This window comes from Phaenicophaeus curvirostris, chromosome 38 (genome assembly GCF_032191515.1).
Source record: "Phaenicophaeus curvirostris isolate KB17595 chromosome 38, BPBGC_Pcur_1.0, whole genome shotgun sequence".
NCBI lineage: Eukaryota > Metazoa > Chordata > Aves > Cuculiformes > Cuculidae > Phaenicophaeus > Phaenicophaeus curvirostris.
Window position 1 is genome coordinate 2389481 of NC_091429.1, and position 15232 is coordinate 2404712.

At 65.3% G+C, this 15232-nt stretch overlaps 2 protein-coding genes across 2 annotated transcripts in view; both read right to left on the minus strand.

Annotated features, from left to right (window-relative positions):
- ERBB3 (erb-b2 receptor tyrosine kinase 3) overlaps positions 1-8095 on the minus strand; it is a 27963-nt gene extending 19868 nt beyond the window's left edge. The window contains 7 exon segments of the mRNA XM_069879482.1: positions 834-952; positions 1051-1116; positions 1202-1327; positions 2312-2498; positions 2575-2726; positions 8016-8074; positions 8076-8095. Coding sequence (XP_069735583.1) covers positions 834-952; positions 1051-1116; positions 1202-1327; positions 2312-2498; positions 2575-2726; positions 8016-8074; positions 8076-8095 — 729 coding nt within the window.
- A 2084-nt stretch (positions 8096-10179) lies between these two features.
- RPS26 (ribosomal protein S26) lies at positions 10180-12854 on the minus strand. Its single transcript, XM_069879470.1, has 4 exons — positions 12749-12854; positions 12025-12202; positions 10362-10492; positions 10180-10282 (listed from the first exon to the last, which is right to left on the minus strand). The coding sequence occupies exons 1-4, from the start codon at positions 12749-12751 to the stop codon at positions 10247-10249; spliced, it is 348 nt and encodes a 115-aa protein (XP_069735571.1). The 5' UTR covers positions 12752-12854; the 3' UTR covers positions 10180-10246.
- Positions 12855-15232: the final 2378 nt, after the last annotated feature.

Genomic DNA, 15232 nt, shown 5'->3' on the forward strand with positions numbered 1-15232 from the left:
TGAATGGATGGATGGATGGAAGGATGGATGGATGGATGGAAGGAAGGAAGGAAGGAAGGAAGGAAGGAAGGAAGGAAGGAAGGAAGGAAGGAAGGATGGATGATGGACACAGGGATGGATGGATGGATGGATGGATGGATGGATGGATGGATGGATGGATGGATGGATGGACGGACACAGGGATGAATGGATGGATGGATGGAAGGATGGATGGATAGACGGACACAGGGATGAATGGATGGATGGATGGATGGATGGAAGGATGGATGGATGGATGGACGGACACAGGGATGAATGGATGGATGGATGGAAGGATGGATGGATGGAAGGATGGATGGATGGATGATGGACACAGGGATGAATGGATGGATGGATGGATGGATGAATGAATGGATGGATGGACGGACACAGGGAGGGATGGACGGACACAGGGAGGGAGGGATGGACACAGGGAGGGAGGGAGGGAGGGAGGGATGGATGGATGGATGGATGGATGGATGGACGGACACAGGGATGGATGGACACAGGGAGGGAAGGAGGGAGGGATGATTGGATGGATGGATGGATGGATGGATGGATGGATGGATGGATGGACAGACACAGGGAGGGAGGGATGGATGGATGGATGGAGACAATGGTGATGGATGGATGGATGGATGGATGGATGGATGGATGGATGGATGGATGGAGACAATGGTGATGGATGGATGGATGGATGGATGCCTGCAGCGGGCAGATAGATGGACGCACAACTGGACGGACCACGACACAGGTGGGTGGACAGACCGGGGGATGGATGGACAGACAGACAGACAGGGTGGGAGCTGACATACGAAGCAGTGTGTCTGGAGGGGCCCGGTGCAGCCGCCGGCGCACTCCTCGTGGCAGCACTCGTTGGGGGCCCTCCCGAAGCAGCGCCCGTTGCACTGGGGGGCGCAGATCGTCTTCGTCACTGCGGGGAGGGGGCATCAGACTTTATTTTTGGGGGGGACACACCAAACCCCCTTCTCCATCCCCCCCCAAGCCCCCAGACCCCCCCCCGGTACCCACATTTCTGACAATCCCCAGGACCAGGGCCCCAGCAGTGGCCACCGCAGCTCTCATGACACGGAGGACCTGGGTGGGACACAAGCAGTGGGGTCACCCCAAATTCATGGGGTGCCCCCCTCCCCAAACTCCTCTGAGCCCCCCCCTCACGCACAAGCCTTGCCGTTGTCCCCCACCGCGGGCTCCAGGCTGGGGTCCCGCATGATGTCCCGCCACTCCACCGTGTCCACGTGGCAGAGCTGGGCGTTCTTCTCGATGTAAACGCCACCAGCCAGGATCTCTGGGGAGGGAGGGACCATGGGGTTGTGGCCCCCGCGATGACCACCACGGGGACCACATAGGGCGGATGGCACCACGAGGGGAGGGGGGTGAATGGGGAGGTGGCACCGGTCTGGGATGGGGACTATTGGGAGGTGGCACTGGAAAAGGATGGAGACCATGGGAGGTGGCACCAGTTTGGGATGGGGACCTGGGCAGGTGGCACTGGAATGGGATGGAGACCATGGGAAGATGGCACCAGGTTGGGATGGGGACATAGCACTGGAACAGGATGGAAACTGTGGTGGCACTGGAATGGATGGAGATCATGGGGTGGTGGCACCAGTTTGGGATGGGGACCACAGGGAAGTGGCACCAGTCTGGGATGGGGACCTGGGGACGTGGCACTGGAAAAGGATGGAGACTGTGGGGAGGTGGCACCAGTTTGGGATGGGGATATGGCACTGGAATGGGATGGAGACTGTGGGGAGGTGGCACCAGTCTGGGATGGGGACCATGGGGAGGTGGCACTGGAACAGGATTGTGACCATGGGGAGGTGGCACTGGAACGGGATGGGGACTACTGGGAGGTGGCACTGGAATGGGATGGAGACCATGGGGACAGCATCGCTCTGGGATGGGGACCATGGGGAGGTGGCACCAGTTTGGAATGGGGATGTGGCACTGGTCTGGGATGGAGACCATGGGGTGGTGGCATTGGAAAAGGATGGAGACCACGGGGAGGTGATACCAGTTTGGGATGAGGACCATGGGGAGGTGGCACCAGTTTGGGGTGGAGAGGTGGCACTGGAATGGGATGGAGACCATGGGGAGGTGGCACCAGTTTGGGATGGGGATATGGCACTGGAATGGGATGGAGACCATGGGGAGGTGGCACCAGTCTGGGATGGGGACCTGGGGAGGTGGCACTGGTCCGGTACGTGGTCCATGGGGAGGTGGCACCAGCCTGGGATGGAGACCACTGGACTCCGGAATGGGGTCCCACCTGTGAGCTGGTTGAGGCCGAGCTGGCGCAGCGCGTGGGTAGTGTTGGGGTTGTAGTTGAGGAGCACGAAGAGCGCGTACTTCTCCTCGTAGAACTGCGTCCCGCGGATGACGCGCAGGTTCTGCAGCGGCAACGAGGCGAAGACGTTCATGGCGATCAGGATGTAGCCCGTCACCTCCCGGATGGTCTGTGGGGCGGTGGGAAAAGTCACCTCGGTGTCCCCCACTTGTCCCCTCCATGTCCCCTTGTCCCTGCCAGCTCACCTGAAGGAAGGAGAGGTCCTGCGTGTGGTCGATGAGGACGATCTCCAGGTTGCCCATGACGATCTCGCAGTTGTTGTACATCTTGTGCAGCGTCTGGTACTGGTGCTGGGCGTCCCCCGTCACGCTCAGCCCGTTCAGTGTCCCCGCGCACACTATGGGGAGCGGCACCTTGTCCCCAACGTGCCCACGTGCCCCCACGCTGCCCACCTCCACCTCTTGGTGGCCACGGTCACGTTCTCCATGGGCTCCTTCAACCTTCTGCAGCCCACATTCCTCTCTTCTTGCCCCTGTCCCTCCCTTCGTGCCCCTGTCCCCCCCTCAGTGGTGTCCCCCCCATGTCCCTGTCCCCACCACAGTGTCCCTGTGCCCCTGTCCCCCCCTCAGTGGTGCCCCCCCATGTCCCTGTCCCCACCTTAGTGTCCCTGTTCCCCCTGATGCCCCTGTCCACCCCAACGTCCTTGTCCCCCCCCCCTTTTTGCCCCTGTCACCACCACAGTGCCCCTGTCACCCCCTTTGTGAAACTGGCCCCCCATGGCGATGACCCCCCAATGTGCCTGTCCCCCTCTTTGTGCCCCTATCCCCCTCTTTGTGCCCCTATCCCCACCATAGTGCCCCTGCCACCCCCTTTGTGTCCCTGTCCCCCCCCTTTTTGCCCCTATCCCCCTCTTTGTGCCCCTAGCCCCACCATAGTGCCCCTGTCCCCTCCTTTGTGTCCCTGTCCCCCCCTTTTGCCCCTGTCACCCCTTTTTGCCCCATCCCCCCCTTTGTGCCCCTATCCCCACCATAGTGCCCCTGTCCCTTCCTTTGTGTCCCTGTCCCCCCCTTTTTGCCCCTGTCACCCCCTTTTTGCCCCATCCCCCCCTTTGTGCCCCTATCCCCACCACAGCGCCCCTGTCAACCCCTTTGTGTCCTTGTCCCCCCTTTTTGCCCCTGTCCCCCTCTTTTTGCCCCTGTTCCCCCCTTTTTGCCCCTGTCCCCACCACAGAGCCCCTGTCCCTCCCCTTTTTGCCCCTGTCACCCCCTTTGTGCCCCGTCCCCACCACAGAGCCCCTGTCCCCCCCTTTTTGCCCTGTCCCCACCACAGAGCCCCTGTCCCCCCCCTTTTTGCCCCGTCCCCCTCTTTTTGCCCCTGTCCCCCCTCTTTGTGCCCCTATCCCCACCATAGTGCCCCGGTCACCCCCTTTGTGTCCCTGTCCCCCCCCTTTTTGCCCCTGTCCCTCCCTTTGTGCCCCTGTCCCCTCACGGTAGTGCGCCCCCCATGTCCCTGTCCCCTCCTTTTTACCTCTGTCCCTCCTTTTGTGCCCCTATCCCCACCATAGTGCCCCTGTCCCCCCCTTTTTCCCCCTGTCCCCCCCTTTGTGCCCCTAGCCCCTCACAGCAGTGCCCCCCCCATGTCCCTGTCCCCCCCTAGTGCCCCATATCCCCCCCCAGTGCCCCCATCTCCCCCCATTTCCATCCCCGCCGTGGGGTTGGCGATGCCGGGGGGGGGGGCGGGGGGGTGTGTGTTACGGGGTTGGGGGGGGGGGGCGTTGCTGGGTGCTCCCCACTCCCCGTGGTGCCCGAACCGGCCTGACGAGGGTTGCGCAAGGCGGGTGCTGTGGGTGCTGGGCCCCCCCCCACTTCAACCATGGCGCCCGCGACACCCCTGGACTTCGGCCTGCGCCACCCAACCCGCCTCGACGCCTGCGCTGGGGGGGTCCCCGCTGCCCCCTGAGCCTGAGGAGGGAGGAGGGGGGGGGGCCTGGGTTAATAATCAGCCTTTCCCCCCCCCCCCCAGAAATACCAGGGAGGACAGAGCCCCCTTTGTGCACAGGCCAGGATGAGGCCCCCTCCCCGCAGCCGCACAAAGAGGCGATTGTGGGGCCCCGGCCCCCCGAAAACAGGGGACAGCGGCCTCCCCCCCCCCCCTCCCCGGGGGGGACATGGCGGGGTCCCCTCCAGCCTCAGCGGGGGCGGGAGTCGTGCCCTGGCCTCGAGGGGGGGGTGAATGGTGCCTTTGTGGTCCCAGTATGGGGGCAAAGCGGGGCCTGAGAGCCCCCCCGGGGCGGCTGCTGAGAACGGGGAGCTCGGTGCATGCTTGGAAGGGCCCCCCACCCCCTAAACCCCCCCCCTCGCTGAGAACAAGCAGCTCGGTGCATGCATGGAAGGGCCCCCCACCCCCTAACCCCCCCCCTGCAAACAAGCAGCTCAGTGCATGCATGGAAGGGGCCAACACCCCCTAAACCCCCCCCCCAACAACAGCTGAGAACAGGCAGCTCAGTGCATGCATGGAAGGGGCCTGCAGCCCCCCCCCCGCGCTCCCCCCATCCCAACCTGGGCTATTTTGACAAGGAAGGGGCTATAAAAAGGTCCCAGCTGCGTCCCCAGCCCTGACGCCCCGGGGATGGGCACGATGGGGCCCGGAGAGGGGGGCTGGGACCCCCACGGAACAAGGAGGTGGGGGGGGGGGGTCTGAGGGCAGGCAGAGTGCGCTCAGGGTGCTGGGGGGCAAAGTGGGGTCAAAGGGCAATCAAGGGGGGCCCCCCGGGACCCCCGTGGGTGCTGGGGACTGGCAAAGGGGGGCTGGGGGGGGGGGGGGGGGCAGGAGGGTTTGTGGGGCACCATGAGGCTGGGAGGGGCTCCATGGGGTGCAGCTGCCTGGGTTGGGGGGCTCTGGGGGGCTCCATGGGGCGTACCTGCCCAGGTTGGGGGCTCACCTGCCTGGGTTGGGGGGCTCCATGGGGCTCCGTGGGGCACACCTGCCTGGGTTGGGGGGCTCTGTAGGTGCTGGGGGGCTCTGTGGGGTGCACCTGCCAGGGCTGGAGGGCTCTATGGGGCTCCATGGGGCGCACCTGCTGGGTTGGGGGGCTCTGTGGGTGCTGGGGGGCTCCATGGGGCTCTGTGGGTGCTGGGGGGCACACCTGCCCCAGTTGGGGGGCTCCATGGGGCTCTGTGGGGCGCACCTCCTGGGGTTGGGGGGGGCTCTGTGGGTGTTGGGGGGCTCCATGGAGCTCTGTGGGGCGCACCTGCCTGGGTTGGGGGGGGCTCTGTGGGTGCTGGGGGGCACACCTGACCCAGTTGGGGGGCTCCATGGGGTGCACCTGCTGGAGTTGGGGGGGCTCTGTCGGTGCTGGGGGGCTCCATGGGGCTCTGTGGGTGCTGGGGGGCACACCTGCCCCAGTTGGGGGGCTCCATGGGGCGCACCTGCTGGGGTTGGGAGGGGCTCCATGGGGCTCTGTGGGTGCTGGGGGGCACACCCGCCCCAGTTGGGGGGCTCCATGGGGCTCTGTGGGGTGCACCTGCCTGGGTTGGGGGGGGCTCTGTGGGTGCTGGGGGGCTCCATGGGGCTCTGTGGGTGCTGGGGGGCACACCTGCCCCAGTTGGGGGGCTCCGTGGGGTGCACCTGGCAGGGTTGGGGGGTTCTATGGGTGTTGGAGGGCTCTGTGGGGCGCACCTGCTGGGGTTTGGGGGGGCTCTGTGGGTGTTGGGGGGCTCCATGGGGCTCTGTGGGCCTCACCTGCTGGGGTTGGGGGGGCTCCGTGGGTGTTGGGGGGCTCCATGGGGCTCCATGGGGGTCCGCTGCCTGGGTTGGGGGGCTCTGTGGGTGCTGGGGGGCTCCGTGGGGCTCTGTGGGTGCTGGGGGGCACACCTGCCCCAGTTGGGGGGCTCCGTGGGGTGCACCTGCTGGGGTTGGGGGGGCTCTGTGGGTGTTGGGGGGCTCCATGGGGCTCTGTGGGGCACACCAGCTGGGGTTGGGGGGGGCTCTGTGGGTGTTGGGGGGCTCCATGGGGCTCCGCTGCCTGGGTTTGGGGGGCTCTGTGGGTGCTGGGGGGCTCCATGGGGCTCTGTGGGTGCTGGGGGGCACACCTGACCCAGTTGGGGGGCTCCGTGGGGCGCACCTGGCAGGGTTGGGGGGTCCCGGGCCCCCCCCCCAGGCTCATGTTGGGCCCGGGCGTTATCGCTCGCCCCGTATCAGCCACGTTCCAGCGCTCGCCCCGCCAGGAATAGCCTCGGGATAAGGGGGGGGGGGGGGTCCCCGAGGGGGCCCCACGCGTCGGGACGGACGGATGGACGGACAGACGGACACAGCGGGACCCCCAACCCCAGGGAATGGGGGGGGGGGGGCACAAAAAGGGGCTCAAGGCGAGGGGTTTGGGGGAGAGGAGCCCCCCCCCCCCCCATGGCTCTGGGGGGGTGATGGGGGGACATGGGGGGCTATGGGGGGAGCACGTGGAGCAGCAGAAGGATTGGGGGGCCCCCCGCCCCGCGCCCCAAACCTGCGGGATTTGCTTGTGGAAAACAACCTCGAGGCTTCCGGGAGTGAATCTTGGGGTGTGGGGTTGGGGGTGGGGGGGGACACACACACAGAGCAGGGACATTGAGGGGATCCCTGGGGACCCCCCTATCCCGGTTGGGAACTGGGGGAACCGGGGGGGTTGGGGTGGGGGGGGGGGGACGTGAAGCTTGAAAGTGTCCCGGGAGCTGTGGGGCCGCAGGTGCCTCCGACTGGGAATGGGGAACTGGGAATGGGGGGGGAAGAACTGGGAATGGGGGGGGAAGAACTAGGAATGGGGGGGGGAAGAACTGGGAATGGGGGGGGAAGAACTGGGAATGGGGGGGGAAAGAACTGGGAATGGAGGGGGGAAAGAACTGGGAATGGAGGGGGGAAGGACTGGGAATCGGGGGGGAAAGAACTGGGAATGGAGGGGGGAAAGAACTGGGAATGGGGGGGGGAAGGACTGGGAATGGGGGGGAGGAAGAACTGGGAATGGGGGGGAAAGAACTGGGAATGGGGGGGGGAAGAACTGGGAATGGGGGGGTTTGGCCGGTGCTCCCGGGGTGTCCCCGGTGTCGGGGTTCTGGGAGTCCCGGGAAGGAGCCGCGGGATCCCCGAGCTCTCCCGGTTCCCCGGGAATTCACGGGTCCCCGTGGTGGGATCCCCGGTTCTCGGAGCCCTCCCGGTTCCCCGGGAATTCACGGGTCCCCAGGAGCTCCTCGTGGTGGGCTCCCCGGGATTTCTACCGTCCCGGGACCCCCCGGTTCTCGGGACCCTCCCGGTTCCCCCATCGCTCCCCGTGTCCCGGGCTCCCCGAGCGCTCCCGGTTCCCCGGGAATTCACGGATCCCCTAGAACTCCTCGTGGAGGGCTCCCCGGTTCCCGGAGCCCTCTCGCTTCCCCCAGCGCTGCCCATTCCCGGTATTTCCGAGCTCTCCCGGTTCCCCGAGCTCTCCCCGTCTCGATTCCCGGAGCTTTCCCGGTTCCCCGAACTTTCTCCTCTCCCGGGATCCCCGCTTCTCGCATCCCTCCCGGTTCCCTGAACTTTCTACCATCCCGGGACCCCCTCCCGGTTCCCCCAAATCAGGGGCTCCCCGGTTCTCGGGGACCCTCCCGGTTGTCCCATCGCTGCTTATTCCCGGTATTTCCGAGCTCCCCGCCGGTTCCCCGGTTCCCCGCGGTCGCACCTGCCTGCCCCGCCCCGGGCCCGGGGAGCAGCAGCAGCAGCAGCAGCGGGGAGCAGCGGCCGGTGCCGCTCCGGGGCCATCGCGGTCCGCTCCCGGTGGCGGCTCCGGGCGGGGCACGGGGCGGGGGGGGGGGGGGGGGGGTGGGTGGAGGAGGGCGGGCGCACCTGGCACGGGGGGACGGGGGGCGGGGTCCCCCCCGGGAACAGCTCGGGACACGCCCGGGGAGGCACCGGCACCGCCCCCCCCCGCCGCACCCCGAAACCGGGACAGACACACAAACCGGGACCGAACCCCCAAACCGGGACCGGGACCGACGCCCCCCAAACCGGGAGCGAACCCCCAAACCGGGACCGACCCCCCCCCGCGTCGCACCCCAAACTGGGAGAGGGAATGGACACCCCGAAACCGGGGACAGACACACAAACCGGGACAGACACCCCCCAAACCGGGACCGACCCCTCAAACTGGGACAGACCGCCCCCCCCCAATCCGGGACCGACACCCCCAAACCGGGACTGGGACCGACCCCCCCCAAACCGGGACCGAACCCCCAAACCGGGATCGAACCCCCAAACTGGGACCGAACCCCCCAAACCGGGACCGGGACCGACCCCCACCCAAACCGGGACCGAACCCCCAAACCGGGACCGACATCCCCAAACTGGGACCGAACCCCCAAACCGGGACCGACATCCCCAAACTGGGACCGAACCCCTAAACCAGGACCAACATCCCCAAAACCGGGACCGAACCCCCAAACCGGGATCGAACCCCCAAACCGGGATCGAACCCCCAAACCGGGACCGGGAACCGACGCCCCCCCCAAACCGGTGAGCGAACCCCCCAAACCCGGGACCGACCCCCCCCGCCGTACCCCGAAAGGGGGAGAGGGATGGACACCCTGAAACCGGGACAGACACACAAACCGGGACCGAACCCCCCCCCCAACCCGGGATCGAACCCCCAAACCGGGACCGACCCCTCAAACTGGGACAGACCGCCCCCCCCAACCGGGCAGCCCCCCCACACCGGGACTGACCCCTCTAAACCGGGACCGAACCCCCTAAACCAGGACAGCCCCCCCAACCCCAGCGGGACTGATCCCCTAAACCGGGATACCCCCCCCAAAACAGAGCCCGACCCCCCAAACCGACATCAGGAACCCCGACCCCCCCCCCGGACCCCAGAGTGGGTTCAGGGCCCCATTGCAGCCCCCCACAAAACCAGCGGGGGGGGGGGTGTGGGGGCTTTATAGCCCCATTACAGCCCCAAACCCCCATGTGGGGGGGGTCTCGCCCACTGCAAGCCCCCCCCCTCCAAGCCCCTGGGTGCTGTGGGGACCCCCCCCCGTGTGTGTGCCCCATTGCAGCCCCCCCCAAACTCTTGTGGGGGCTGTGTCTGACCCCCCCCCCCCACTCACCCCCCAAAACTCCGGGGGGGGGTTAGTTATGAATCCCCATCACAGCCCCCCCCCGAAAACCCTTTAAGAGGGGGTGTGTCAGCATGGGGGGGGCCCATTTGACCCCCCTTAATCTCTGGGGGGGGGTCTCTGACCCCATCGCAGCCCCCAGCTCCCCCCTGCCCCATTGCGGGGGGCGGGGGGGGCAAATTTATTTTTGTTGCCCCCCCAGCTCAGGGCAAATCAGGGTAAAGAGGGGGGGGCACCTACAGCCCCCCCCCGGGGGGGGGCAGGGCCTTGAGGGGGTGTCCTGTGGGGCACAGGGGGAGCCTCCCCCCCACCCCAAACCTGCACCATGGGGGCAAGAGGATGCCCCCCCCGCGAAGTTTAGATGCACTCTGGGGGTCTGTGCCCCCCCTCAAAACACTCAGGTAGCACCTATGGGCCAAGGACCCCTTCTCCATGGGGTGGGCAGCCCCCCCTCTTTGCAACCAGGGGGCTGGGACCCCCCTATTGCAACCCCAAAACTATGTAGCCCCCCCCCACCTTGTAACCGGGGGGCTGGGACCCCCCCATTCCAAGCCCCAAAACTATGTAGCCCTCCCACTTTGTAACCATGGGGCTGGAACCCCCCCACTTCCAACCCCAAAACGATGTAGCCCCCCCCCCAATTTGCAATCAGGGGGCTGGGGGACCCCCCCACCCCCCAAAACGCCGTAGCCCCCCCCCTTCCAACCCCCCCAATTCCAAGGCGCAGAGCCAGGCTGGCTTCCAGGATCCTTTATTCCACCCCCCACCCCGGGTTGGGGGGGGGGTTCGCTTCGGAGCCTCCTCACATGGGTTTTGGGGGGGGCCGGGGGGCAGCGCCCTGTGTGGGGGGGGAAGCAGAGGGTGAGGGGTCTGGGGGGGTGTCGTGGCCCCCCCAGACCCCCCCTCCCGGTACGTACGGCGGGGCGGAAGCGCGGGGGGGGCGTGCGGTCCTTGCGGGCCTCGCGGGAGCGGTTCCGAACCACCTTGCTGTGGATGGCGCAGCTCACGCAGTAATGCAGCTTCACGTACAGCTTGGGCAGCACGTAGGCTTGGGGGGGGGGAAAGAGGGGGGTCAAGGGGACCCCGAACCCCCAAACTGCCCCCCTAGTGACCCCCTGTCTTCCCCCTGAAGCCCCCAGCATCACCCGCCTTCCCCTTGAACCTCCCCCCCCCCCCCCCCCCAACCCCAGCACCACCCACCACCTTCCCCCTGAACCTCAAAACAACCCCAGGACCACCCGCCTTCCCCTCGAACCCCCAAAACATCGCCAAGCACCCCCCACTTTCCTACCCCTCAACGCCCCCCCGACACCCCTCAGGGCCCCCTGAATGCCCCTAAAGCCCCCTCAGTGCCCCCCAAAGCCCCCTTAATGCCCCTCAAAGCACCCTAACATCCCACAAAGCCCCATTAATGCCCCCCAAAGCCCCCTCAGTGCCCCCCCAAGCCCTCAATGACCCCTAATGCCCCCCAAAGCCCCCTTAATGCCCCTCAAAGCCCCCCTTATGCCCCTCAAAGCCCCCTAACATCCCACAAAGCCCCATTAATGCCCCCCAAAGCCCCATTAATGCCCCTCAAAGCCCCCTTAATGCCCCCCTAAAGCCCCTCAAAGCACCCTAACATCCCTCAAAGCCCCATTAATGCCCCCCAAAGTCCCCTCAGTGCCCCCTAACAGCCCTCAATGCCCCCTAACACCCCTCTATGCTCTCTCAAAGCCCCCTTAATGCCCCTCAAAGCCCCCTCAATGCTACCCAAAGCCCCCTAACGCCCCTCCAAGCCCCCCAAAGCCCACTTAATGTCCCCCAAAGCCCCCTCAATGCCCCCTAACGCCCCTCCAAGCCCCATCAATGCCCCTTTAAAGCCCCCTCATGGCCCTCAACGCCCCTCAAAGCTCCCTTAATGCCTCCCAAAGCCCCCTTAATGCCCCTTCAAGCCCCATCAATGCCCCTTTAAAGCCCCCTCATGGCCCTTAATGCCCCCCAAAGCCCCCTCAATGCCCCTCCAAGCTCCCTAACGCCCCTCAATGCTCCCTCAATACCCCCTAACGCCCCTCCAAGCCCCCTCAATGCCCCTTTAAAGCCCCCTCGTGGCCCTTAATGCCCCTCAAAGCTCCCTTAATGACTCCCAAAGCCCCCTTAATACCCCTCAATGCCCCCTAATGCCCCTTTAAAGCCCCCTAACGACCCTCCAAGCCCGCTCAATGCCCCCTAACGATCCTCCAAGCCCCATCAATGCCCCTCCAAGACCCCTCAATGCCCCCCAACGCCCCTCCAAGCCCCCTCATGGCCCTTAATGCCCCTCAAAGCTCCCTTAATGCCCCCCAAAGCCCCCTTAATGCCCCCCAAAGCCCCCTTAATGCCCCCCAAAGCCCCTTCAATGCCCCCCAAAGCCCCTTCAATGCCCCCCAAAGCCCTCTCAATGCCCCCCAAAGCCCTCTCAATGCCCCCCAAAGCCCCTCCAAGCCCCCTCAATGCCCCTTTAAAGCCCCCTCATGGCCCTTAACACCCCTCAAAGCTCCCTTAATGCCCCCCAAAGCCCCCTCAATGCCTCTCAAAGCCCCCTAACACCCCCCCAGCCCCTACAGTCGAAGACGCTGGCCTCCGAGATGTCCCTGACGGCGGCCGCCTCCACGATGTTCCTGATGACGAATTTTTTGATGGCCTTGTCCTTGGGGACGCAGCGGGCGCAGTTGGTGCAGCGGATGGGCTGCACGTGCCCGCGGCCCTTCTTGGCGCGCCCGTTGTTCCTCCTTTTCTTCGTCTGGGGAGGGGGGGGAGAAAACATAAACACACACAAGAGAATGAATCTAGGACAACCCCCACAGCCCCCCCAAGCCTGGCAGCCGCTATGAGCCTCCTCTGTGACCCTCCAGCCCCCCCAGAAGATGCCACCCCAGTAGTCCCTGTCCCATTTCAGCTCCAGAGCCCTCCTGCGCCCCCCCCTTTGCCCCATGGGCCCCACCCCCCGACCTACCCGGCCCTGGACCCCCCCACCACCCCCCTCCTCCGACCCCCCCCGCCCCCCTTACCCCATAAGACCCCTCTCAGCACCCTTTGCCCCATAAGGACTCCCCCCGTGTCTCCCCCCATCACACCACATGCCCCCGCCCCCCCCGGGCCCTGAGCCCCCTCGATTCCCCCCCCACCCCGCCCCTCCTGCCCCATCGGGACCTTATCGCTTCCCCCCAGCCGCCCGATCGGAACCCCCGAGCCCCACACGGGCCCTGGGCCGCCCTCCCGGTTCCTCAGGGCCCCCCTGGGCCCCTCCCAGCCGCCCCCAGGGACCCCCGGCCCGCACGGCCCCCACCATGCTCGCTGAGGCGGCGGCGAAAGAAGGGCCGGCATCCACGCCACCGCCCGCTTATATACTATCCCTCCGCCCGGAACCTCCTTCCGCCGCCGCCCTGCCGCCGCCCCGACCCCGCAGAGCCATCCGGCTCGCCTCGCAGCGGCCTCAACAGCGGCAACGAGGCGGGATCGCGGCGGGTTGGGCTGGCGCGGGGCGGCAGAGACGGCGGGAATTGGGGGACTACTTTTTCTCGCCGCGGCGGAGGGGTCGAGCGCGACGCGTGGTGTGAGGTGACCCGCGCGCGGCGCGCGGTGCGTTGTACGTCATCTCCGCGCGCCGCGAGGGGGCTGCTGGGAGATTGAGTTCCGGGGCGCCACGGCGGACTAACGCGTCGCGTGTGACGCCATCACAACGCGCCGCTGGGGCTGCTGGGAGATGTAGTCCTGCGCTATCTAAGCTCTACGGGGTTGGGGGGCAGCGTGGCGCCCCCTCCAAAGCCCCAGAGGGGACCCCAGTGTCCCAGCCCCTTATGGAGGGGTCTCCCCATGTCCTTCCCAGCCCCCCCAGAGCCCCAGAGCGCCCCCTCCCCAGCCCTGAGGGGCTCCCCAGTGTCCCACCCTCTATATAGGGGGGTGTCTCCATGCGTCCTGCCCCCCCAAAAGCTCAAGCGGGGACCCTCGGTGTGTCCCCCCAACCCCTGGGGGGGCACCCCCAGTGTCCTCATAACAGAGGGGCCCCCCAGCGTCCCTCACGGGGGTCCCCATTGTCCCACTCCTTAGGGGGTGGGTCCTAGTGCCACCCCCCTCCACCTCCCTATAGGGAACCCCCAGTGTCCCCCAACCCTGGGGTGGGATCCCCACTCTCCTGGCCCCCTCCAAGCCTCCATAAACAGGGAATGTGGGGGTCCTGGCCCCCCAAATCCCCCCCCATAGAATTGAAGCGGGGAGGTGGGGGGGGGAGGCGTTAAATTACTCCGGTTTATTTATAACAGACCTTCAGCCAGTACAGTACAAAACTTACAGTAGTAGATCTCGTTACACAAATAGGTAATTACAATATCTTACAGATACAAAAGCTCCTGCGGTCACGGGGGGGGGGGGGGAGGGGGCAAAGGGGGGGGTCCAAAAGCGAGTGGAACCTCACGAAAAAGGGAAAAAAAACCCAAAGACGACAGCAAAGCCATAAACGCTCTACAACTGAAAACTCGTTGGGGAGGGCAGGGGGGGCCGGGGTATTGCACATCCTCGTTTGTTCAGACATCTGATTAAAAAATAGAGATATTTACAGGGGGGAAAAAGCGACCGGGAGGGTTACAAAATTCCTACATTTTCGGTTTAGACTCTTTAACAGCGAAAAAAAAGAAAAGAGACGGAAAGAAAAAAAGAAAAACCAACCCTCAGAGCACTGAGAAAGGGGCAAAGCCTCCAGGAAAAAAATAGAAAACCCCTTTTTTTAGGGGTTTTTTTTTTTGTGCTCGGGGTTGGGGTTGTCCCGCCGGGAAGGGGAAAGCAGGAGAAGAAGGAATAAAAGGGGTTGGGGAGGGAGGGGAGGGCGTCGGGGCAGCCGAGCGGCCGCCGCTGAGGTGTTTGTGTCCGTAGAAAAAAAGAGAAAAAAAAAGGATCAGCCTTTGGTTTTGGACCTCAGGAACGCCCGGGGCGGCTGAGGGGCGCTTTATGCATCCTGGGTGGGAAGCGGGATCCCGGCGGGGCTTGGGGAGCCACCGCAGCCCCGGATTCACGCTTCATTTTTGGTTCTAGCGGCCGGGTCTCGGCCCCGAAAAATCCCTTCGGGCTGGGAAACCAGCCCTGGGGGGTCCCCAGCTCCGGACCTTTTGGTGGTTTCGCTGGGGAAAACCAACCGGCTGGTGGTAATCGGCCTCCCGGGAGCTCACCGGGAGCGCTGGCGAAGCTCCAGTCGCGCGCGAGCAAGAGAGAAACGACGGCGGCTCACGGAAAGACGGTGCCGATCGCCGGGAAACGCCGGTGGGAGCAGCCGGGGGGTCCGGGCTGGGGGTCCCGTGGAGCAGCAGCGTGAGCTGGAGATCGCGGTCTGTGCCGAGGAGGAGGAGGAGACACCATCGCCCTGGCTCGTCGTTCCTTCATTTTAGCCGGATAGCGCTCCGGCCACGGTGGGAAAAGGGGGTTCCTGCTTTCCGCTCCGTGATTCGGACTCGTTAAAGCTCGGGGAGGGGGGGTCACGGCACACGGAGCGGGGAACCCCGTGGGATTTTAGCACCGAATGTGAGGTTCGAGCGGCCCGCGAGCGCCAACGGAAAGGGCTCGGAGCTCAGGCCGGGAGAGAGAAGTCTCAGAAATTCAAGTGAGACTTTGAGGGAAAGGGGGAAAACGCAAAAAAAAAAAAGAGATTTATAAAAAGAGAAACTAAGCGGCTCAATAAATAACAGAGGGAGGGGAGAGGAGGGGGGAAAAGCACAAAAAAGTCTGTTAATACTTAAATAACTCCGTTTATAAAAAGGCAAATCGTTAAGAGCTCCCCTCGCCG

What these genes read in the sequence shown, in the direction of transcription:
- RPS26 (XM_069879470.1), bottom strand. An exon ending in GGAGGCCAGCGTCTTCGACT is followed by an intron (nt 10,493 to 12,024) that starts GTAGGGGCTGGG and finishes CCCCCCCCCAAG; the next exon opens with CCTACGTGCTGCCCAAGCTG. An exon ending in CCCCGCGCTTCCGCCCCGCC is followed by an intron (nt 10,283 to 10,361) that starts GTACGTACCGGG and finishes CCCCCCACACAG; the next exon opens with GGCGCTGCCCCCCGGCCCCC.